The 25,019-nt window shown below is 36.5% G+C and overlaps 2 protein-coding genes and 2 pseudogenes across 2 annotated transcripts; 3 read left to right on the top strand and 1 right to left on the bottom strand.

Annotated features, from left to right (window-relative positions):
• Window positions 1–3,319: 3,319 nt before the first annotated feature.
• On the bottom strand, window positions 3,320–4,275 carry LOC130724093 (uncharacterized; annotated as a pseudogene).
• Window positions 4,276–4,764: 489 nt separating this feature from the next.
• Window positions 4,765–6,269, top strand: LOC130724085 (superoxide dismutase [Cu-Zn], chloroplastic-like; annotated as a pseudogene).
• A 7,488-nt stretch (window positions 6,270–13,757) lies between these two features.
• Window positions 13,758–15,255, top strand: LOC130730258 (uncharacterized). Its single transcript, XM_057582209.1, has one exon. The coding sequence runs from the start codon at window positions 13,905–13,907 to the stop codon at window positions 14,922–14,924; it is 1,020 nt and encodes a 339-aa protein (XP_057438192.1). The 5' UTR covers window positions 13,758–13,904; the 3' UTR covers window positions 14,925–15,255.
• Window positions 15,256–18,736: 3,481 nt separating this feature from the next.
• LOC130730257 (sulfite exporter TauE/SafE family protein 4-like) lies at window positions 18,737–22,411 on the top strand. The gene is made up of 12 exons (XM_057582208.1): window positions 18,737–19,016; window positions 19,099–19,258; window positions 19,384–19,584; window positions 19,740–19,801; window positions 19,908–19,956; window positions 20,185–20,240; window positions 20,329–20,415; window positions 20,501–20,551; window positions 20,777–21,016; window positions 21,119–21,212; window positions 21,628–21,768; window positions 21,890–22,411. The coding sequence occupies exons 1-12, from the start codon at window positions 18,816–18,818 to the stop codon at window positions 21,970–21,972; spliced, it is 1,425 nt and encodes a 474-aa protein (XP_057438191.1). The 5' UTR covers window positions 18,737–18,815; the 3' UTR covers window positions 21,973–22,411.
• Window positions 22,412–25,019: the final 2,608 nt, after the last annotated feature.

The raw sequence follows: 25,019 nt of genomic DNA, 5'->3' as shown, positions 1-25,019 counted from the left end.
ATGTTTCATGAGTCTTTTGTCATGTTCTATTTTACCTTATACAACAAACATGAAAATTAGTTGGTAGTTGAATAAATAATTGATTTGAAAATTTTATCGATAAGTTTTTTTGTTTAGTTTAATGTATATAATACAAAGGTAATTTTTTTTTGGGTGTATTTATAACAAAACTTCAATTGAGTTATACATTTTAGTAGGTAGTTGAATAGCTAATGACTTAGACAAATTTATTTATTTTTAATATTTTAATTTAATTTATTTAATACAAATAAAAATGCTAATACAAAGGTTCAAAGTAACTTTTAAATTTTAGCAGGTAGTGTAAAAAATAGTAATAAGTTTTATTTGTTATTTTTTAAAAATTCCTTATGATGAATAATAATTATTGAATTAATTTAAATATATAAAAAATTAGAAAGAAGAAGTATAGAAAATTTTCCTCATGTAGTAATTAATAATTAAAATTTAAATAACCTTAAAGTTTAATATTAATATTTAATTTAAAATATGAGAAATTGAAAAGTTTAACAAATTCTATTCAACTTTCAATATACATACACTTATAAGTTATAATTAATTATTTCATTATTTAATGCATTTAATACTTATAGCTCAAGTGAGCTTTACATATATATATGGGTAATGATATATACACACCTTTTTTTTATACACTTCATTTCCACCTATTTTTATTTCTATCTCTCTCCTCTTATCATCTATCACATCTTATACTTTCTCACTCTTACTTTTTCTTTTCTTCCTATCTCTCTCTTCCTCCACCTTATTCCACCTCATTTTGAGGTGTGAATAAATAATTATTGGGCTCATTATTGAATGGTCAATGTACATATTTTCAGCCGTCACTATCAATCTGCCAAATTGCTCAATCATTTTAGTTGTTCACTCCTGTTATGCTATAATTTAATGTTCTGAAAACTGGACCGGTCATTGAACCGATTAAGGCACTGGTTCAAGGTTTAAAGGTCTAACCGAGGTTGAACCGAGGTTGAACCGAGATTAAACCGTTATTAATTATATAATAGTTTTTGATATAATTACTTAATTATACAATGCTATAGCACTGTAATCTCACAATATTGAAAAATGAAAAACTAAACCATTCATAAGTATTACTCTATAAATTGAAAAAGTAAGTTCCATATAAAAATAATTAGATTAAGATGAAATCAACCCTAGGGAAGTAACGTACAAATACAAACAATTAGTAATTAAATACCATTGTTTTTTCCCTAGAAATAATGCAGTTATAGTTAAGGAGCATTTAAGTCTTTTTTTTTGAACGTAGAAGCATTTAAGTCTTACTTTAATACTATAATTGTATATTTTGAAATGATAAGTAATTAAAAAGAGATAATTTTAACCCTAATTTCTAGCAATCACTTTCAAAACTGTTAGAGACTCTTCTCATCCTCATACAATGCTCTGTTTTGTTTGTTCTTTGCTGCTATAGTGCTATATGTAAATAGCAAATTCATTTCAAACTCTTCTCTCCTCTCCTCTTATTCTTCTCCCCCATATATTCTTCCTCCCCTCCCCACCTATATTTTTCCTCGTAACCTTTCTACTCTTGTTCTCCCCTTGGAAAAGAAATTGATGAAACTTGAAAGGTCTATTGAGCCCAAAACAGATCTGCATAAAGATGGAGAAGAAAACACAGCCTTTTCATGATGTAAGGTGAACCGGTTTCAACCGTTAAACCGCCGATTTTGACTGGTTTCTGCGGTTCATAGCAGTTCAAACTGGTTTTCGAGCGGTTCGTTATTAGTCCGGTTTTCATAGCTTAACGGACCGGCCACCGCACCGGTTTCCGGTCGAACTGGCCGGTCCGGTCCGGTTTTCAGAACATTGCTATAATTTAAATTAATATTGGCGGACTTGTGCTCAAATTCTCTCGGTGCGTCGTGATGTTTTGCGTGGGTGTGGATATATTGAGTGTCGATCATCTCTGTCTGTTATATGGAGTTGAGGCTGAGACGATTGGTCACCTGTTACTAAAGTGTCCGACTATATATTGGGTGTTGATTTTTGCGTCGGCGTGGATATATTGGGTGTTGATACTCTATGTCTGTTGTGTTGCTTATCTTTTGTTTTATGTATCAACCGATATATGATTTCACTTCAAATGATCTTTTGCGGTTCAAAAGAGTTGCTGCTTCCAGCGGTTGTCATAAACGCCGCACAAAGTGTTGCGACAGTGTAACCAATGCAGTTTGGAAACCACCGCGGGATGCATTTAGTGGCGGTATCAACCGTTGTAAAACACACTGTTTCTTTCTTGTTGTGCTAGTTGTTGTTTTTGGTTTGGTTTTCTCTCTTTGAAGTTGTATGCTTTTTTTTCCTTCTCTCCAAGAGTTTGTGGTTCATTTCCTACAGATAAATGATTTTTTTTTGTAACAAACGGAAAACAGATAATGTCATCACAAGTTCATAACTTAATTTTGACTCATTAGGGATTATCCTAGAAATAAAAGTTTTTTTTAGTGAGATCATTAGAAATGGTTAAACTTACCACAATCAATCACTAATTTGGAGCTCTACCTGTAGAAGGATTTGAGAGCTTTATTTCGGTTAATTTGAGCTTTTATGCAAAAGATTAGGACTACTAATCAAGAAAATTAGAATCAAGGATTCATTAGTTGATTCTTTTTGTTCATCATGGATTTTTTTTATTTTATCTATCTGTTCATTGTTGTGTCTGCAATCTCAACAATCTTGGCATCTCCTGGACATTACGGTAGCGTTTGGCAGCGGAACAGGACAGAACAGAACGGGACGGGACGGGACGGAACAGGACAATAATGTTTTGTGCAGTGTGTTTGGTGAACACAGCACAGAACAGGACAATTATGTACTGTTCCGTGTTTGGTGCATGTGAAACAGAACAGAACCATACAGTTAATTACACATATACCCTTATCATATATAATTTAAAAAATCAATGCAAAAAATTGTTTTAGATTAAAATATAAACAAAAAATATATAAATAAACTTATAAACTTATAAATATAAATTGTTCTAACTTAATTTCATCCACAGACCTACGAAGTTTGAGATGTTTTGAAGTCATTCTAATAACACAGATACATGGTGAATGTTGGCTCTTTTTGCTACTTGTTGGATACTAAAAAAAAACTATTTGAAGTGAAATTTCAATTCATCAAAAGTATCGTAACAATAGATATTGTTCTAATGTCACCAAAATAAAATAAAAGTTTCAATAAGAAGTAAATCAAAACACCATAATAATGTTTGCACCAAAAAAACAACCAAATCCATAAATGTCTTCCTTCATAGCATCTAGTTTGAATCCTTGAGAATGTTATTAACAAATTCATCTCTGTCTTCTCCATCCATCTTGAGAAATAACTGTGTAAGTGTAGGACATTTTGCTATCTTAATGGTTGCTTCAATACGATCAGCACGAGTTAAGTTCATCTTTTTGAGTCCATCTGCAACCAAGTCATGCTCTTGGTTTGGAGGTACAAAGCGTTGAGCCACCATTGTCATATTATTATTTGCCGTTGCAACACTTGTAGCAAAAGCTTCAACACATGCTATTAATCTATCATTTTCTCTAGCACGTTTTTTTGAAGCTAGAGACACTGAGGATGATCCTGGAGCACTAACAGGTGTAGGTGAGTTAATAGGAATCTCACTCTCTTCTTGAGTGGCCCCATTGCCTAAATTATTTTCCTGTTGAGTATTTTCCACAGCATCAACAAATGACTCAGCAATGTGACCATCAGCACTATCCTTTCCAAATATGATTTGCATCTTCTCAAATTCAGGATAAGGTTTGTTGACAAAATTTTGAGCTCTCGGGTGATGCTAAAATATAAAGGAAAAATAAAGTTAAAAAAATAATAGAAATATGATTTACTAAATAATAAAGATACTAAAACATAAACGCATACCGCTAAATATTGTTGCAACACTTATGCGCTATCAACTATAACACATTTCCTAGTCTCGTCCCATCCAAATCCACTTGTATTTATCATGTCAAACACTGCAACATATTTTGCGTTCCACCGTTTCAACTTATTCGCCACATGTTTAAAAGTAATGTCAATACCTTGCATTCTAACTCTCATTCTTTGGACAGTTGTCTCATGTGCACCTGCTTTAAATTTTCCATTTGGTTGTTTCTGACCTTCAACAACCAATTCTTGTAAAATATTCATAAGATTCTCCTCTCCTATCAAAGTCCAGCTACGACTCTTCTTTGGATCACCATTTGGTTCAATCTCCATAGCTAAGTTAATCAAAAACTTTGAAATTATTATTAAAATCTATAACTACTACAAAGGGATAACATTTTGCCACTATTCACATTAGGGTTTTTCATAAATATTGTGGAGGTGCACCATAAGGATCCTTTTTTATTACTTTTTGGTTTTTTTATTTGGTTTAAATTGAAGTTTTAAAATTATTAGGTTACGCTTCAAAAGCTATTTTTTGTTTGTATTTACTTTGGTTGAGTTTGGTGGAAATAATTTCATATTTTTTATTTTTAGCTCTATGTAATAATTCTTTAAATAGATGATATTTGTTAATATTTATTATGTGGATATTAATATTGATAGTATAGAGTATTCAAAAAAAAATATTGATAGTATAGATTATTGTAGGCCTAAATAATAGAAATAATAAATTATGAAATTCAGTATTTAGATTATTATTAATTTGATATATGATACGAAATTAATAATTGTGTGTCTAAATAATAGAAATAAGAAATTATGAAATTAAGTATTGAGATTAATAATCATTTTATCTAGGATATATATTTTTTAGTTAAAGAAAATGATTATGTTCCAAAAAAAATGGGAAAATCATAGATCAAGTTCCTTATTTTTTATATTTTGTAGGTGTTCATGGAAAATTTGACAATTTAAATTTATTTTATAATATGGGATAGTTTTAAGACTTAACATTAAATTATGAAAATTTATAATACGTAACTACTTGGATGGTAATAGATATGAATTGTGAAATTTGTTTTTACTTAAATATAATTTTTGGAATAAGAGTGATAATTAATTTGTTGTAATCAATCAGATATCTATAACTACTACAAAGGAGGGTTTCTATGGAACTATTCATTCCACTTCATGGAGCTTTTTTTTATGTTTTGGTATTTTAAAAATATATATAGTTTACTTTTCCCGGTTTTTTTGTAGAAAGACTATATGATATATTTGTTTATAGCTAATTAAGGTTACTTTTTATGCTACTTTTTCCACTCAAAAGAATGGAGGTTACTTTTGATTCTACTTTTTTTATTCGAAAGTTGTCGGAATTACTTGCAATAGAAATAACTTTGTGGGAAATTGTTTATAGGAAAAAGTTGTGCTAATGTGATGTGTGTTGTTTGACCCCATGGTATGGCTATTTAAGTGTTTGATTTTTGGTTCACTACTTGTTTAGGACCACATTTTAATCCTGACAACAAAGACACACGGTGCTCCTGAAGATGAAATCCGTCATGAGGGTGACCTGGGAAACATAGTTGCTAATGTCGATGGTAATGCTTGTTTCCGTACTCTTTTTGTTTATGCTTTCTGGACCTGTTTATGCAACATTTGTTTTTTTTTTTTGTTTAATGAAATGCATGAGTCGCAGAGGCAACAATAGTGGATCAGGTGCTCTTTGTAATTTGTGTTTTAATAATAGTTGTTCTTTTGATGTATTTTTTTTTCTAACCATGGTTCTTATGCCTCTGGATCTGAATTCAAATGAGCTAATCGTGTTGTTTGGCATAAAACATGCAGATTCCACTCACTTGCCCTAATGCAGTCATTGGGAGGGCCTTAGTGGTTCACGAACTTGAAGATGACCTTGGAAAGGGTTAGTTATTCCATTTTAAATATTTATTTGCCATACAATTCTGTACTGTAGATAAAATTACTGCCACAAGCTTCAGCATGTCATACTGAAGTAAGCAGTAGATGAATGAGTACTTATCCTAAGGAAGGAATGACTTGTAAATGAAATTGGTTGTTCATTTTCTGGCTGACATTTCATATCTCGCATTGTAATTGTAGCCTTGTATATTAAGTTTGGTGTGTTAATGTAACTGAGTATTTTTACTTTGGCCTCATCTGCATTTGCTTCTAATTTTGCAGGTGGGCATGAACTTAGTTTGAGCACCGGAAATGCTGGTGGAAGATTAGCATGTGGTATGAAAAAGAACAAAAAAACTAAAATAGTTATTTCCTTTTCATATTCATCCATTCTGACATGATTATATGTTACTTGATTTATTCTGTGATGCAATGTTTGAAGATCAACAATTTTCTATAACTGATTTATTTCCATACTCTATAAAGTACGATGATTTCCTCACAAACTGGTTTCCATAAATAATGCACAGGTTTTATATGAAGCAAGCTATGTACGTATGTAATTTTCAAAAGTTGTGCATTTAAGAGCCAATTGCTGAGTAAACTAGGCCTTGATTATAGCAGATGCATACTATCTACTGCTAAATTGAATAGACATGATTTACTGACATGTATAATGTATATATTACTAAATGTTAGTATGGACATAAATGATATAGAGAAATGATGACTCGACGAGGTTTAGAAGATCATTGTATACATGCTTTTAGACGTGTGGTAAAATTGTGGTGTTGTCCAATTAAAATAAATAAAATATCTCCCATTTCCCATTTTCTTGCCTCCTTAGTTATAAAATATTTGATGGAATTTAAATGTCACAAATATCACGCTGAATGGTCTCAACATCCTGCAATTTAAAAGTAAATTACAAGCTTGAAGCACACTTGCAATTTGCCTCAAAACATAAGATTCGGTATGAAAAAGCTTTTAGATGCACTTTTTGTTGATCATCATCTTTAGAACATTGATTATTCCATTCAATAGCTTGGCAATGGGATGGGTTGGCCGTAAGGACATGTTTTTGCTCAAGTAAAACCCGCCCTGCATCCTTAGGATTTAAATCCTAACCTATTTTGCTAGAAAAGTTTTAAAACCTGCACTGTCTCATGCCGCATTCATGAATGTTATGAATTATATTCACACATAGCTAATCACAATCTTAAAAATTAATCTATTAATTATTTCGTATAAACTGAAACAAAAGTTAAGAAAAATAATTGGTAAACAAGTGAAGGTAAGTTAACGTAATTTACTTTATCAATTATTAATATAATAACCATAATGATAAGGGGTTCAACCTGCCCCCAACAGGGTGGGTACTCCTGAGTCAGGGTGAAGTTGTTAAGCTTATTTGATATTCCAATTATTAAATAAGCTTATCAATTATTTGATGGACTTGGGGTCGACGTCGTAAAGGTAGAAGAAACTGGTGGGGGATGGGGCGATGCCGACAGCGGCGCTTAGGATTTCAAAACATCGAATGAAAGCCCAGGCGTTAGGGTGGAGTTGACAGGGAGCCGCGTTGATGTCGCGGAGGACGGTTTGGACAAAGGGCGAGAAAGGAAGCCTGATTCCAAGCTCGCTAAACATGTATTCGTACGCAAAGAAGAAGTGGGATCTCTTTACGTCGCCGTCTGGCTTGTGAAGCCAGGGGCGATCCCCGGGACTGCAAACCCAGATCCTGAGTTTGGCGTTAAACTCATCGTCATTGGACAAGCCACCCAGGGAGTTCACGAATTGCACAATGGGATCGCTGTCTTGGAAGATGGAAGGTTGATCTATAGCCTCGTGTTTGGGGGCTACTTGGACTGGAAGGGGCAGAGTGGCGTAGGTTTTTAGTCGGTGAGCTGGGATCTCCGGAACCTCTAAACGGAGGCCGCCGGCAGCGGTGGAGTCAGGGTCGCTTTCGGAGGAGGAAGAAGAGTGATTAGGGGAGGTAGGGTTTGAAGCCATTTTTAGAAGACAGTGAAGTGAAAGAAAGGAAAAGATCAGTATGTGTGCGATGTAAAGATAAGGACAGGGGGACTCACCGGAGTAGGATGTGAAGAGTGGGTAGCGGAAAGGGTGATAAGCGACGGCTCCGGAGCGGAAGTGGGCAGAAGGAGTTTGGTAAGCGATTAGGGAAGTGAGAGGGGTCTCGGAAAGGGATGACAGTGGGGAAGAAGGGTTTTTATAGGAGAAGGGGAGAAGCTGGAAGGGTGACGCGTGTTGGACGCGTGTGGAAGGTTGGAAGTCATGATGGTTTTGGGGAGGTGGGTCGCGTGCAAAGGGGAGTTACTGCGCACGATGAGACGGTTATGAAAGGTGAAGTGACGGTTCCGGAGAAAGAGGGAAATTGATGTAACCAACACATCACGTGGGGCAGCCACGTGAGGCAGATTGAAATTTGAAAGGGTTTTAAAATAAGGGAAAGCGCAGAAAGCCTCGCCACTATAAGGATCAAACGCCATCGCCTGACGATTGACACCAACAACGAAGTTCAGTCGCTCGCCGGGGTCACCGCCAGTCAATGATTGAATGATCGGCACATGACCCATGCCTGCCACCTTTCCCGCCGGCGAGCGATCATACACCTGCTCCAACTTATCACCAATACAAAGTAGTCGTTCTCGCCGCTTGCGGACTTGTGGACTTGCCAGCTCGGTTTGCTCGTCAAGTCAGTGGACTGGGTAACTGAAAATGCTAGTTTCCTTTTGCTCACGCCATGTTGGCGATATAGTTAACTTCTCTTTTCTCAAGCCATGTTGGCAGTGCAGATTCCGGTGTACGATAAGACATGTAACAGCATTTAAAAGACACCCTTAGCTCTCGTACCTCGAGCTCGGTGTCTTGTGGACTAGTGGACTGGGCGAGCCCCTAGAGGGGCAACGCCCAGCATGTATCCCGCCCTGAGGCGGGGCCCTGGCCTTCAGATGGGCCTTGATCTCGGAGGCCCAATTGGCCCAATAGGTAGTACCCAAGCTCTATAAATAGGAGGTAGTTATCAATTGTAAGGGACTTTTGGCTCATTTGATGAAGTAACACATAAAATTCAGCATTCTCTCTCTTACTCCCTCTCTCTAGCACAATCTCTCTACCCTTAGGTACTATACCTTTCCTCAATGATCATTCCCAGAACATAGCTGATTTATATCTCTGCAATTTGTATACTGTTTATATCTCAATATTTTGTGTACCCTAAACTTTATGTTTCTCTTCTAATGATAATTTGGTTGTTGTGCTTGCTTGTTTGCAGGTGTGGGTGGTTTGACTCCAACATAAATGCAGCAAATGCTTTTGTAGCAGTCATGTTATGTGGATGTTTGCTTTCTTCGGTCAGTCATGTTTTAAAAAGCATGATCACCTACTGTTACTTGCTTTATTCAGTTAGCCATGTAAGCTATGAAGCTTAATGCATGTTTGGAAACATTCTATGATTGATTTTAAAGCCTAAATCAATTCTCCGAGGAGTAGCTTTTGAGTACCAGAATTGATTCTGAGGAAAAATAAACTTATCAATGTAATGCCCTTAAAGATGTGTGTTTACTCCACAATAGTATTTCAATTCTGATGAAGTGATTGTTGTGTGAAAGAACCTAAACTGATATTCTATATTAGTATATTACTATATTACCTGGGCCATATGTTAGCTAATGGTGAAAGCACAAAAGGTCTATGTTGAGATGTAGGGGTTTTCCTTCATTTTTTTTTATAAGCCAATTGTATTCAATTAAAGCACAAGGGGTGCTTACCCAAATACAAGATAGAAAGTAACAAGATTACAGATAAAAGAAGCTACAGCAGGGACTTTGAAAAATTATCAGATATAACAAACTAGTGTACCAACCCCTAAAAAATCTAGAAAAACCGTCCCCTACATATGAGAAAGAAATCAGTAAGCAACACACCCAACAACAACCCTTCATCCACACCAGATCAGATCAAGGATTTAAAGCAGTGGGTAGGATTTGAAACCCACTCAAAATTAGAAGCAGTCTTATTTTCCTTCATTGAAGCAGTTAATAGTGTGGAGTGTTGAATTTGGGTTTTGCCCTGATGAAATAAGACTGAAGCTGACATTAAAATAAGTGAATAGGCAAAGGCCCAAATGGGTAAGCAAGAGCCCAACATAACCCAACAGCGAGGCTTCCATACAGATGGACCTAAAATATTCATGCATGGCTTGGCGTTGTTCTTGTATACATGAGTAAAAACTAAAAAGTGCTCTTGATTTTCTACTTCAATAATTAGGGATTGTTGACAAAAGTAATAATAGTTAGGGGTTTAAGATGAATTTGTAACATAAAAATGATTTTAAATGTTTACAAGTAAAAATATGGTGAAATTTTGATGAGATTAAAGAAGTGAGGCTGGCATTTCAATGGAAGGATATTGTATTTTCAGTTTTTGGATAATATTTGAAGTTTTAATTTCATGATTTGAGCAAAAAATGTTTAAACAAGGCATGACAACGGATGGGTAACGAGCGGGTTTTGCCCTCTCCACTAAGCAACCGTCGAAAATGGGATGAGGTAGGGTGTGAATTTGAGCAAGGAAAAGATTAAAAAATGGTAATTAAATATGTGCACTAACTTATGTATATTTGTTTTTTAATTACATTTTATATAGTATTAAATAAATAAAATACTAGCAACCGTGCATCGCACGGGATACCACCTAGTCAAGCACATAAATATGAAATATTCATTCAACTAAAACAGTTAAGTCAATGCTTAATATAACTCTAAAATAAACACAATACAATTCAATTTTGTATTACATCAAATCCAGAAGAAAAAAACACAATACAATACAATTCCCTTCAGCTCTGCCACCAGACACATGTTAACTTTCATTGTCACTTAGAGCAACTCCAACGCTGGTTTCTTAACCAGGTTGGAGGTGCTAAGAAACCAAGGGCCAGTTTCTTACCCATTGGAGCAGGGTTCCATCCGGTTTCTTAGCTAACAAAAAGTGGGCAGAGTTGCTTGCAGAAGCAACTCTGCTTTATCAGTTTCTTAAATAAAATACTATACTTTCTCTCACATTCAGTTCCAACAGATTACAGAGGGAAGAAACAGGGTTAACAGATTGTATGAACTACTACAATTTTATTCAAACAATAATTACAAAGCTTCAGAAAAATAAATTTTTACAAAGAAAAATGGAAAAAAAAAATTACAGAAGCTGAAGGGTGTAAGGAAAAAAATTACAGAAAAAAATTACAATAAATTTTTGCTTGATCCGGTTGTTTTTCTCTGATCTGGTGGCGGTGGCAGAGGGTGGCCCTTGAGGAAGGCTTGCATGTCTCCGATCCAGTGCTTGAGGGGCGATTTGGGTCGAGATTGAAGCTTTGGTGGCGGCTGGGGTGTGTTTTGGTTGCGGTGAGGAGGTGATGAGGCGGTTTTGGTGGCGGTGAAGGTTGTTTGGTGGCGGGTCAGTGGCGGTGAGGTGGTTTTGGTTGTGGTTGTGGGTGTTTGGTGGCGGAGAGGTGGGTTTTGTTTGAGGTTGTGGGTGTTAGGTGGCGGTGAGGAGGGTGGTGAGGGTGAGGAGGCCGTGAGGTGGCGGTGGTGAGGGTGAGGAGGGTGAGGAGGCCGTGAGGTGGCGGTGAGGAGGGTTTGGTGAGGAAGAAGAAGAGGACGAAGGAGAAGAGGACGAAGGAGAAGAAGAGGACGAAGGAGAAGAGGACGAAGGAGAAGAAGAGGACGAAGGAGAAGAGGACGCAGGTGATCGGTTGGTGATGTTTGGTGATCGGTTGGTGAGGTTGCAGAAGAAGAGGACGAAGGAGAAAAGAGGTTGAAGAAGAAGCTGCGTGAGAGAAGAGAGGAAGAAGAGAGGAGCGGCTAGGGTTAGAATGGAGAGTGAGGGAGGAAAAGTAGATTATATAGTGGGTGACCGGCTGAGCCGGTCATCCCACCGGCTGGTGCCGGTTTTCTGCCCGTTTGGGCTTTTTTTTTTTGAATTTTTTTAAATTGACCGGTTTGACCGGTTTTTCTGCCCGTTTTCTGACCGTTTTTTCAATTCTCCGACCGTTTTTTCAATTCTCAGATTCTTTACCTTATATATAGTGCAGTAGACCATTTGAAACACCAACATTTACTCCCACAATTTCTCTCTTGTCCAAAAATTCTCAAATTTCTCACAATGTCTAATCCTTATGAGCAATATTATCCACTGCTCGACAATGAAACACCTCCTACAAGTGAAGGTTTGCAACCTTCGCCTATGTTTCCGCCACAAAACCAACCTCCGCAGATGATTCACCCGCAAAGCCAACCTATGATGGTGTTCCAACAACAAAACCAACATTCGCAGGTGATTCGCCCGCAAAGCCAACCTATGCCGATGTTCCAACAACAAAACCCACATCCGCAAATGTATCAACCACAAAGCCAACATCCGCAGATGTGTCACCCTCAAAACCAACCTCCTCACACCGGTGGTAATGTTCAAAATCCTTCGTATCAAATGTTTCCACAATCGTTCTACCATCAAAACCAACCTCAGGGTCAAATGGGATCATATCCATCACAAATGTCGTATCCAAACAATCCACAATATTGCATGTATCCACCACAATACCAAGCACCTCCTACTGGTAGCAGCAGTAGTTCAAAAGTCTCAAGTACACAATGTGAGGCTATGCCCGAGGAGCCTGAATTTTCTACTCAACGGGGTCTAGATGATATTGATCTTGAAGAATCCGGAAAGAAACGCACCAAATGGAGTGGTAAAGATAATATATTTCTTCTTCAGTCATGGCTCAACGTTTCTACCGATCGGATCGTGGGAAATGAGCAAAAGTCAGATTTGTTCTGGAATAAGATTCGAGCCCAATATGAGGAGTACCGCGACGATGCCTCTCCTTCGAGGACATGGTTATCCCTGAAATCTCATTTTAATAAATTGAATGCTGATCTTCAAAAATTTGTTGGTTGCCACACTAAAGCCGTCAATCATTGGAAAAGTGGACACTCAGATAAGGACATCATGGCTACGGCGCATCAATTATATCATGTAGATACGGGTAAAGATTTCAAACATGAGAATGAATGGCGGTTGGTGAAGGATGAACCAAAGTGGAAGGGAACATTTATGACAACCAGTTCAACGAGGCAGAAGAAGTCAGTAGATGGGGTGTATGCAACATCGTCTGACCGGAGTGCATCAATCGAGGGCGACGAATATGAGGCCACACAACCAGCAACCCGCCCGTTGGGAAAAAAGAACCAGAAAAGGAAGGCCAAAGTAGGAGACACAGCTTCAAGTGATCTCGATTATGTTCCTAACTCCGAGATGATAGCCATCGGGAAAGCTAAACTGGGATTCCTTGCGAGTTTTGAGAAGCTCAAGACTGAAGAACTGGAGGTGAGAAAGGAAAAAAACAAACTTCAAAAGGCGCGGTTATTGAAGGAATACAAAGATATCCTTATGGAGGACACATCTGAAATGAACGAGGTGCAGTTAGCAACGCATCAGCGCCTAGTTGAATTCGCCATAAAAGAACTAGGAATGTCTTAATTCTTGTTGTTGTCTTTCTTAGCGTGTGCCAATGTTGTGATTTTAGCATTTCTACTTATTGATTATGCATTAGTGTTGTAATTTTAGCATTTCTACTTATGTGTATTGCATCAGTGTTGTAATTTTAGCATTTCTACTTATGTATTCTGCATTAATGTTGTAATTTCAGTATTCGAATTTTTCTTAATGTGTACTGCGTTTCTACTTATGTGTTCTATATAGCCGTTGGGGAATATAGCCGTTGGGGAATATAGCCGTTGGGGAATATAGCCGTTGGAGAATATAGTCGTTGGGGAATATAACCGTTGGGGAATATAGTCGTTGTGGAATATAGCCGTTGGAGAATATAGCCGTTGTTGTTTCTCTTATTTATACATGTCATATTTCATTCATCTCAACATTCAAGAGTTGTTTTGTCCTCTCATATTTTCTTCCTCCTATCCAATTACACTGATAGTTTCTCATTGTGTCATAGAATGGATCCAAACAATATGGCCGACTTGGACATTTACGACGTTGTCATTGACGAACTTATCAATGACACGACTATAGAAGATATGATGCAGGAGGAGATGGAGTTTTATCAACGACGTGCCAACACCGTTAGGCCCAAGCGAACAAGAAAGGTGATAGAGAGAGATCGTGAAGCTGGGAACGAGCGGTTGTGGAATGACTACTTCTCCGAAAATCCTGTGTACACGGAAGAGCTTTTCCGACGAAGGTTTCGAATGCGAAAGCATGTGTTCCTCAGAATTGTAGGGGCCCTTGGGTCTCATGACCCGTACTTTTTAATGTCTGTCGATGCAGTTGGAAGACAAGGCCTGTCACCATTACAAAAGTGCACCGCCGCTATTCGTATGTTGGCGTACGGATCACCTGCTGACAGTATTGACGAGTACGTTCGAATTGGTGAAAGTACTGCAATTGAGTGCTTAAAGAATTTTGTGGAAGGTGTGTGTGCAGTATTTGGTGGAACATACTTGAGGCGCCCGAACCAGGAAGACATTACCCGCTTACTTCAATGGGGCGAGTCTCGTGGATTTCCAGGTATGTTGGGTTCTATTGATTGTATGCATTGGGAATGGAAGAATTGTCCAGTTGCGTGGAAAGGTCAATTCACCCGAGGTGATCATGGAAAGCCCACAATCATGCTTGAAGCAGTGGCATCACAAGATTTGTGGATTTGGCATGCATTTTTTGGCATTGCAGGTTCTAACAATGACATTAATGTGCTAAATCAATCTCCGGTTTTTAATGAGGTTTTGAGTGGAAATGCTCCCATGGTGAACTTTAGCGTGAATGGAACAATGTATAACATGGGATACTATCTAGCAGACGGTATCTATCCCCCGTGGGCTACATTTGTGAAGACCATCCCAATGCCGCAAGGAGAAAAAAGGCAAAAATTTGCGAAAAGACAAGAAGGAGCAAGAAAGGACGTTGAACGTGCATTCGGCGCTCGGTTTGCAATAGTTCGTGGTCCATCACGCTTTTGACATCCGAATGAGATGAAGTCAATAATGTATGCTTGCATCATATTGCACAACATGATTGTTGAAGATGAGCGCAACACGTACCGAGGTAATTTTGTTTATGATCAGGTCAATAATGACATATTGGATGCTGAAGTAGTAAGTGGTCCTATTCCCGCTTTTAGAAATATCTTGGAAAGAAGAGCACATCAAATTGATAGGTCAATTCATCACCAGCTTCAAGCAGACTTGGTGGAGCATATTTGGCAGCTTCCCGAAAACGAGAATAATGAAAATTAACCTTCAAGTGTTATTATGTATTTCATTTCAAATGTATTGTTTCTTATTTTTCATTGTCATGTATTTTCTTTCGTCTTTATTTCGTATTAATTTTAATTAAATTATTTTTAAGTTGAAGTATTGATTTAGTATTAAATTTTAAATCTAAATTGAGTGAAAATAAATATTATTAATTTATGTTGTATGGTGGGACACGGGTGGGACCCTTCAAATAGTAATTTAAGAAACCATGGGTTGGAGCAAAATCTGCTTCAGTTTCTTAGGAGTTTCTTAAGTCTGATGTGGCAGACAGGGCCCACAGGAATAGTGCTGAATAGTGCTGAATAGTGTGTTAAAAAACCAGATAAGAATTTTGGGGTTGGAGTTGCTCTTATAACTTGTTCAGCGCACCTTATAGCTTACATATACTTGTTGGATTCAAACTCTTATAGTGCGCGTGTAATCATTCAGAACAACATATTGCCAATTTGCCTTCTTTCGAAAAATCCAAAGCAATTGACAGCATTCCTTTTCCCTCAGCCCAACCATACCTCGTGACAAATCTGACGTTTAATTCCAATATCTTATACTTCATCCGTTCATATTTATCTGTCCAGGAAGATAAGGTTCACATAAATTAAAGAAAATAATTAATTGTGTTGATTTTTATAAAAATATTATTTGTTTTTCTATATAACCCTTTAGAATGTATTTTATCTTTCTTCATTTATTGTTTCTGTAAGGGCATTTCTTGGAAAAACATTAATTAATACTCTCTTGAAACTCTAAGTTGACAGATATATAGGAACACAATTTTTTTTTCAAAGTAGACAATTAATAAGAATGGAGGGAGTATTTTTTTAGATCTTACTAAAATACTCATATATTTTTTAAATACTTTCTTGTTCAATATCAATATTTAATTGAAACTATGAAATAGCTCCTTCCAAAGGAAAACGACGTCATTGCTCAAAGTGCCGTGTAAAAATTGTATTTGAGTACCGCAGTCATAGTCATACTAGCTATATATGCAATTAAGCCTCTTCAATTATCCAAAACTTAAATATCTTTATCTGAGGTCGTCTAAATACCATTATTTTGGATTTAGTTTCCCACTTTTAAATTAGAGGGATTGATCCATCAAGCATCAACTAATATAACTACATTATTTTAGTTTTTTCAGTGATGATTTAGATTATACAATTAGATTGAATAATTAGTACTTGTAAATTCCGATGTACCAAAAAAAAATTAATTAATTGACTTTAGTGGTCTTGTTTGTAGTGCTTTAACCTCTTGACATGGTAGTTTTTTAAGCTCCTCTAATTGGTCTTGTGCGCTTTTGACCGAGTTGATGGCCATCAAGCATGGTCTTCTCTTAGTTTGGGAGTTGAATTTTCGGCATTTCATTATAAAAGTGACTTGCTTAATGTTATTGGAATATTGAATTTCCCCTTTAACATCACACTTAGGAGCTTTGTTGATATCTCTTCTCGTCTGCGGCGTATTAGTTCATCATGTCATACGTGAAGGCTAATTATATGTGTGCTGACAGACTATACCTCCTTGGGGTCGCAGTTTTTGTTCAATCTCTGAAATGGGTCATTAGCCCCGATTAAGTTGAGTCATTTACTTGTTTCAAACCAACCAACGTTGTTCTGCTGATTTGTTTAATTTGTTTTTTTAATTCTTTTGTTCACTATAAAAGCACAAAAAAAAAAATATGAACATAACTTTCTTATAATTTTTTAGGCTTAATCATCAAATTAGTCCCTGTCTTTGTCTCGCCGTCTGATCTAAGTCCCTCATCGGAAAAATTTGTGGAAAATGTCCTCTTATTTGTAAAACGTTTGGAGCAAGTCCTCGCCGGAGCCCGGAGCTCCGGCGAGTGATGATTTGGATCGCTGACTGTGTTAATGAGGCTGACATGGAATTAAAAAAATAATTAAAAAATAAAAATAAATTACATGTCACTTTTATAATCTAATTAACTAATTATTTAAAAATCCTTAATTATAATTTCAGAAATATTAATCTCTAAATAAACACATACACACACAAAAATTCATGATTATTATCAATGTTCTTCCTTCATGATCTCAACCCATAAACTTTTTTTGCCTCAACCAAACTTGAACCCAGAAAAATAAATCATCTTCCTCACATTCTTCAATAAACAACTAAACCAGAAACATGAAAAATCAAGATCAACCCCTCCCCAAACCCAGAAAATTTACCCACAAATTAATTTTTTCCAAAACAACAACCAACCCATAAAATAAAACCCCCAAAATCAGAAAAATATGAACTACCCAGAAAAAGACACTAGAAGAACAACAATACACATGGGTAAAATGGCACCACGAAGCAAGCACAGATTGATTGATGAATCCCTTTAACAAATTAAATGAATTCAATCACGCATTAAGCATCAAAATAAAGAAATTTGTTTACACTTGAATATTCATCTCTGTAACACTTGAATTGAATTGGGAAAACAATTATGGCAGGCCCAAGGGGAAGAAGTTGCAACTTTGCAATCCCTAACACAAGATGAGGAAGAAGGAGCCACATGATTCAACAATTCCCAGAACATCAAAATCATATAACCCTAATCCCCAATTTACAAACAACCCAAACCTCAAGAACAGATCGATGCCACCGTTTCCACCATCCTGTCTCAGGAACAGATCGAAGCCCTCCCCTCAAGCTTTCTCGTCACCGTCAACAAATTCTATCACCACCAACACCGTGCTTCCATCAGTTAAGAAGAAGAAGAAAGAAGGGAACAAAAACCGAAGATCTCAGTCGTACCCAAACCCAGATCGAGCAAGATCGACACCAAGTGAACACCGATCGAACCATGGCTTTGTTTCGAGCTTTTAAGGTTGCCATGGGGGGTGGTTCCGCCCTTGATGGTTTGGCCGACGGTGGTGATGGCTTTTGCTTGGCTTTAGAGAGAGAGAGAGAGAGAGAGAGAGACGATGGGTTCAGGAAGAAGGAAGAAGAAAAGGTTTTTGAATGTGAGGGGAGAGGAAGGGGTGGCGGCTAAAGGATGAAGGGGAGAAGATGGTTGGTGGCTCTGGGAAGAAAGATGGAGAATTAGGGTTCATGAAAGATGATAGCAGAAGATGATTTTTTTTTTTTTGAAAGAGAAGGAAATGAATTCTGGAAAGATAATTGTTTATTTTTATTTTTTATTAGTGAAAGATAAGTGTTAATTTCTCTTATTTTTGTTAATTTAATTTAAATTTCTGATGTGTTATTTTTAATTATTTTTTTAATTTCATGTCAGCCTCATTAACACAGTCAGCGATCCAAATCATCACTCGCCGGAGCTCCGGACTCCGGCGAGGACTTGCTCCAGACGTTTTGCAATGATGAGGACCTTTTCCACAAATTTTTCCGGTGAGGGACCTAGCTCAGACGGCGAGACAAAGACAGTGACCAACTTGAGGATTAAGCCAATTTTTTATTTATTTAATACATAACTTTTTTATAACTTTTTACACATATGCAAACTTTTTATTGTGTGTCCCACTTGTGGCTAGTACTTGAGGAGCATAAGACACATGCGGTAACGTTTTTCTCTGGAAGGTAACAGTGTTGTCTTTTGGTTTTCAATTGGCCGCCACCATGTCCATTTCCACCAAACCATTCATCGTCTATCTCCTCTCCGCTTCCTCCATCGCCGTTCTCTCCGCCTTCTTCCTCACCGGTACCAACAATGACCACCACCCTTCTTCTTCTTCTCTTTCAAATTCAATACCATCATCTTCATCACCCCTTCACTCCCTCCATGCCAGTTACGGATCCGGAACCAAGAAAATATGGCCCGTAAGTCATTCTTTCTCTCTTCTTCTCCTCCCGAATTCAGGTAATGATGAAAATATTAATGCTTGGTTTGTTGGGTATGCAGGAATTGGAATTCAGTTGGAGACTCGTCTTGGCCACACTCATTGGTTTTCTGGGATCTGCTTTTGGAACCGTTGGTGGTGTTGGTGGTGGTGGCATTTTCGTTCCTATGCTTACTCTGATTGTTGGTTTTGATACCAAATCTGCTGCTGCTCTTTCCAAGTGTAATTCTTCAATATTTCTCTCTGTTTCATGTTATGTTCAATTTGCTTCAAATTTTGATGCCTATAATATGTTTGCTTTTTGCTCTCACTGGCTAATGAAGTTTGGTTTTGTTGAGTTGTTCTAGGTATGATAATGGGGGCTTCAACATCTTCAGTTTGGTACAATCTCAGAGTGCGTCATCCAACCAGAGAGGTGCCCATATTGGACTATGATTTGGCTCTTCTTTTTCAGCCCATGCTCATGCTTGGTATCACTGTTGGTGTTGCTCTCAGTGTTGTCTTTCCCTACTGGCTCATCACTGTCCTCATCATTATTCTCTTCATAGGTGTGTACTGTACTGTGTTATGTCATCATTCATCACTGTTAACAGCAAAATAAATAATTGATGCTTAGAAGTTAGAATGAATCAGTTCTGAGTTCATCTCTGCTGAGCAATGGGGGTGTGTTTAAGTGTTTTTCTTTTCTTTTCTTTTCTTTCAGGAACCTCCTCAAGGTCTTTCTATAAGGCAACTGAGATGTGGAAGGAAGAGACACTTCTCAAGGTAAGAGTTTGCACCTTTACACTGTGGATATTCTGATAAGACATCAACAGAGTGATTTAACAGAAGATACTCAATAGCTTTATCTCTCTATTTTTGCTAATTGCAGAAAGAGCTGGCCCGACAACAAGCTACTATGGTTAATTCTCGTGGCGAACGTAAGAAGATCTCATATATTTCCACTTCAACTAGGATTTATCTCCTGATTGTGTTCTAGTTCATCCATAAAAATAAGTAAAATATTGATATTTTCAATGAATTAATAAAGGAAAATTAGAAAAATTTGGTTCTGTAAAGTGTAGTTTAAGTAGTTAAATTTCTCGTATGATTTTATTTCCTTGATTGTGTTTTAGAGAGATGTTAACTGTATTGCTTGAAATATGCAGTTCTAATCGACACTGATTATGAGCCCTTGATGCCTAGAGAAGAGAAGTCACGTGTGGTGTGTAGACTTCTCACACACTTTTAAAAAGTTTCATCTTTCTGTTGGTGGGTAGGAATTTGACTCTGTTTTCCTTTTCTTGAAACAGCAAATATTTTGTTTCAACCTTAGGTGGAAAAGGATATTGGTGCTGATGGCTGTGTGGGTTTCTTTCCTACTAATTCAAGCTATCAAGGCAAGCCCCTCTCTGCCTCCTATTCACATCACAAGTCAATTCAATTGTTAATTTTGTTCTAAATGTATTTGGTGTTTGTGAGCAGAATGATGTAGAGGTCTGCAGTGTATGGTATTGGGTTCTTTTCTGCTTACAGGTATGAAATAACACCTGCATATGAAGACTGTTATTTAGTGCATGTTTGGAAATCCTTCTACAGTTGATTTTAAAGTCAAAATCAAATCTGTGAAGAAGCTTCTGTGAGTAGCATCTAGTGACAGAATTGTTTCTTAGCAAAAATAGAAGCTAATCCAAACATGCTGTTTACTTATTAAGGAGTGAGGTGAAACTTATCATATGGACCTTTTCCTTTCTGTTTTAGTTTCCTGTTGCACTTGTGGTGTTTGGCTATGAAGCAGTAAAGTTGTATAAGGATCAGAAGAAGATGAAAAGTACAGGAAGCGGGGAATGCATTTGCGAGGCTTCAATTGAATGGACTGTCATGCCCATTATATTTTGTGCACTCTGTGGCGTCTTAGGGGGAACTGTAGGAGGCTTACTTGGTTCTGGAGGTGGCTTCATCTTAGGCCCTCTTTTAATCGAGATTGGTGTCATCCCTCAGGTAGAGTATATATGTACCCTTTCAACTATGTAATGCAGTTGGATTTGATCATTATAGTTCATGCAACTTAACTTGCAAAAATGTGGTTGGTTTAAATTGCAGGTTGCTAGTGCAACAGCAACATTTGTGATGATGTACTCATCATCTTTGTCTGTGGTGGAGTTCTACTTCCTCAAGAGATTCCCCATTCCTTATGGTAATTTTCACCAACTCTTCAAACTTGGTCATCTTTTCAATTTGCCTGGCCTTTTTAATGCTCACCATGTGCCTTGTAAGAGTGAAAGTGATAGGACTGTCTGCCTATTTGGAAATAAGTGAAATATGACTACATATCATATCATGGTCTACATTCTACAATATATTATATATTTCATCATATATACCATTTTTCATTCACCTTCTTCTTCACTCTATCGGGTTACATTCAATACTTTCACCGGATTCATAGCATGTTTGGATCAGCTTCTAGAATCAATTCTGAAACCTATAATTAATTTTGTTTTGAGAATCAATTATTGAAGAGTTTCCAAGCATGCACTTGATGAACTAACAAATTTTCAAATAATAAACTGTAGTAATCTGATCCTTTGTGTTTTGACTTCTTTTTGCAGCGTTATACCTCATGATGGTGTCTGTTTTGGCTGGCTTCTTCGGTCAATGCTTTGTAAGAAAATTGGTGAGAATTCTAGGAAGGGCCTCAATCATTGTGTTCATCCTGTCAGGGGTTATTTTTGCTTGTGCTATCACTATGGGTAAGACAACTTAATGTCAATCACTAATCTAAATACAAATAATATAGTGTGGTTTAATATATTTAAGTAGTTCTAGTGTAATGCATAGTTGAAGTAGAAAATGTGACCCTTTTTCTTTCAGGTGTTATTGGCGTTGTGAGCAGCATTCAAATGATCCAAAACCACGAGTTTATGGGATTTTTGGGCTTTTGTAGCAGTCAATAATGTATGAAATGTGCAGTAAAAGTCAAAGGTAAATCTGTGTGCAGAAAATGAAAGGGTTGTAAATTCAGGGTAGGATAAATTATCCTATAGCAGCTAGTGTTCTTGAATGGTTGGTTCAATTCCTTGTTGACCAACAGGAAGATCATTATTCAACATGCGTTAAATAAGGCTACCTTGCCATCTCCTCTATGAAGCACCGTTAGCAGTTGAATGTTAGCTACTGGCTAACACTTTTCTCATTGTGGTGCAATCATTTGTTTGATTTTTTATTTTGTTGAAAAAAGTTTGTATTGGGGTGTTCATTCAATTCCAGAGTGGAAAAAGGTTGTAAGGTCAGGGTAAGAGTACAGGGTTCAGAAATGTTGTTGGTCAATGCTTAGTTGACCATCTTCATGTAATAAACAAGGGTTGATTTTGAGTCATTGAGTTTGTTGGTCAATATCATTTGTTTGCCTTTTTTTTCACATAGTTCAATAGTTAATTTACTTGCTATCATCAGTGTGTTTATATTCACGTTTAAAATTCTCATATTCAATTTTGCATCGTTGAGTCTATTAGGAGTAGTTTCTCACATAACTCCAAGAATCAATTCTACACCACAAAAGCTATTAAAAATAGTTTCTCCCATAATCATTTTTCCTTGTATCGTGAAAATTTACTGTGTATTCAAACATGCTATGCCACCATTCTATGTTTGGGTTTCTCACCAAACGTACTTTCAACAGCTTTGGAATGTGTGATTTGGCGTTCCAAGGCATTGAACGTGAAAGGGATTATGGAGTAGAGTTGGGGTGAACGTGAACGTGACTGAAATTCAAACAAGCACAAAGTTCATGGAATAAAAGTCAGTATAACGAGTTGAGAAACTGAAAAGATTAAAGTTCATGCTATGTGATTAAGACTTTTTATTTTGGTCAATATGATTATGATGTTAGAATAAACTATGAAGAGAGGGACCGGTGAAACGAATATTTTATGTGCTAGTCTTTTTATTCTTCACTACAAATGAAGAGACCAACTTGGACCAAAGACCAAAAAATGATCATGTGGTAGATAGTTTCGTTTTTCTTTCTTTTGGCATGGCAGTTGTGTGTTCCTCTAATTTTTCACGGCTGAAAGCTTTCCTTCCACATGGCATATCCAATCATTTCCATATTTTTGTCACCATACTGGCTTGATTAAAATATCAATCAATAATTGTGATGCTTAACCATTGAGATCCCTCAACCCTGTTTAAAAATTATGGCTATATATTAGATAATGTTTTCCAATGCAGAAAGTCAAGTTTGATGAGGTTAAGGAATCCTATCAATTAAGGTTTCCACACCATTTAAAGAATCAGTAATAATCAAATGAAAGCAAGGAGTATGAAAATGAAAATAAAATAGGTTATTTATCAAATTCAAAGATGAGGTACACTATAATTAGTATTGTTTTAGCAAGTAGGTATATATCCACCTACATACATACATGATACATGTATCTTTTGAGAAAAATGTTTTAATATAAGAAAATAAAAATAAATCGTGACCGTTAGATCTAATTATGAATGATTCATGACATTTATAAGTGGTTAAATTATTTTAATCTTTATTGTTCATTATAAGATCTAACGGTCGTGATTTATTCTTATATTCACAGATAAAAACATTTTTCTCATGAGATATACCTCATCTCTCTCTCTATATATATATATATATATATATATATATATATATATATATATATATATATATATATATATGGGAATGCTAACTTACTCCCACTTGATTTTGTGAAGGAGTAAGTTAGCACCCAACACCTTTTAGTTGGACAAAAAACCCAACACTATATTATTAAAGCCAACTTTAATTGAAGGGTACCTATGTAAATTTGATTCCAGCTTTTAATTTAAAAAATAATTTCTCTTTCATCATTATTTCTAACTTCATTTCTGTTCAACACTTTCTCTCCCCATTTCTCTCTCTCTTCTTCCCCAAATTCGCTCCATCCTCCTGAAACTCCATCACTCACATATTTTTCTCTCATGCTTCTCTTTCTTTGAAGCATGCGGGTCAATCAATTGAATGAGCTGTTGCCTTTCGTTGTTTGTGGGCATCAAAATTTTGGTCCTTTTGATTTTGAATCTCTGCTGAAGGGGGTTCTGGATTTAGCATGGATTTGGTCACACACATGGTTTTGTGCTCTGTAAAATTCTCATGGTGTTTTATTGTTTCCTCAGGATCCATTTCAGATTAGAAAATGAAAGACTTAAATGAACCCACAAAACCATGAGATAGCATAACAATGAAACAAAAGAAAGAAAGTGGATGCTCATGAAACAGCGCAAGTCTGTGGAGAAAGAAAGGTGTTGGGTGCTAACTTACTCCTTCACAAAATTAAGTGGGAGTAAGTTAGCATTCCCCATATATATATATATATATATATATATAATTTATGCTATTTTGTCTGTATTATACATGTAGCAAGCAAATCATGTGTTTCTCCTAGCAAACCACACATAATGGGCCAATGACTGTCGATAAAGAATATTTTGTTGTCAAGATTCTAAACCCTGTAGCAGAACACCAATTATGGAACCAGACATCAGCATTAACATGCAGAGTGGGAACATTTTCTGGGGATAAAGTGAGTTCAATCAGTAGGGGTAGTTTTCTTTCAGTATATATTAGGTCAGTTTTTTCTTCCTTTTAATCGGATTAGATTTTTGTTTAATTTTTTGTCTAAGATTCTTAATATTCAAAAGTCATATTGGATCTAAAAGTTGAATGGACTATTTCAGAAGATAAAATTCTCCTAACTCTTATATTTTTCAGACCTAATTAACTCAGACTTTGCTTACTAAGAATCAAACACTTTGTCACTTCAGATTGATTTGTGTTTATAACTTTTTTATACCATTCATTGACAATTATGATTAAAATCAAAATTCTTACTAGCATCTAAAACCACATGACATGCACACTTTCATATTTTTCAGAGAACAAGAAAAATTCAATATTTGAGCACACTGTCTCTCTGTATCTCCTGGTAAGCAATGTTGTGAA

Source organism: Lotus japonicus, chromosome 1 (genome assembly GCF_012489685.1).
Source record: "Lotus japonicus ecotype B-129 chromosome 1, LjGifu_v1.2".
Lineage (NCBI taxonomy): Eukaryota > Viridiplantae > Streptophyta > Magnoliopsida > Fabales > Fabaceae > Lotus > Lotus japonicus.
This window is presented reverse-complemented; position numbering and strand designations above follow the sequence as displayed.

Bases quoted from the DNA above. Each gene is read 5' to 3' on its own strand.
- LOC130730258 (XM_057582209.1), top strand. From the start codon at position 13,905: ATGGATCCAAACAATATGGCCGACTTGGACATTTACGACGTTGTCATT.
- LOC130730257 (XM_057582208.1), top strand. From the start codon at position 18,816: ATGTCCATTTCCACCAAACCATTCATCGTCTATCTCCTCTCCGCTTCC. The intron at 19,957-20,184 runs GTAAGAAGATCT...TGAAATATGCAG, and splicing joins GGTTAATTCTCGTGGCGAAC to TTCTAATCGACACTGATTAT. The intron at 21,213-21,627 runs GTAATTTTCACC...TTCTTTTTGCAG, and splicing joins GAGATTCCCCATTCCTTATG to CGTTATACCTCATGATGGTG.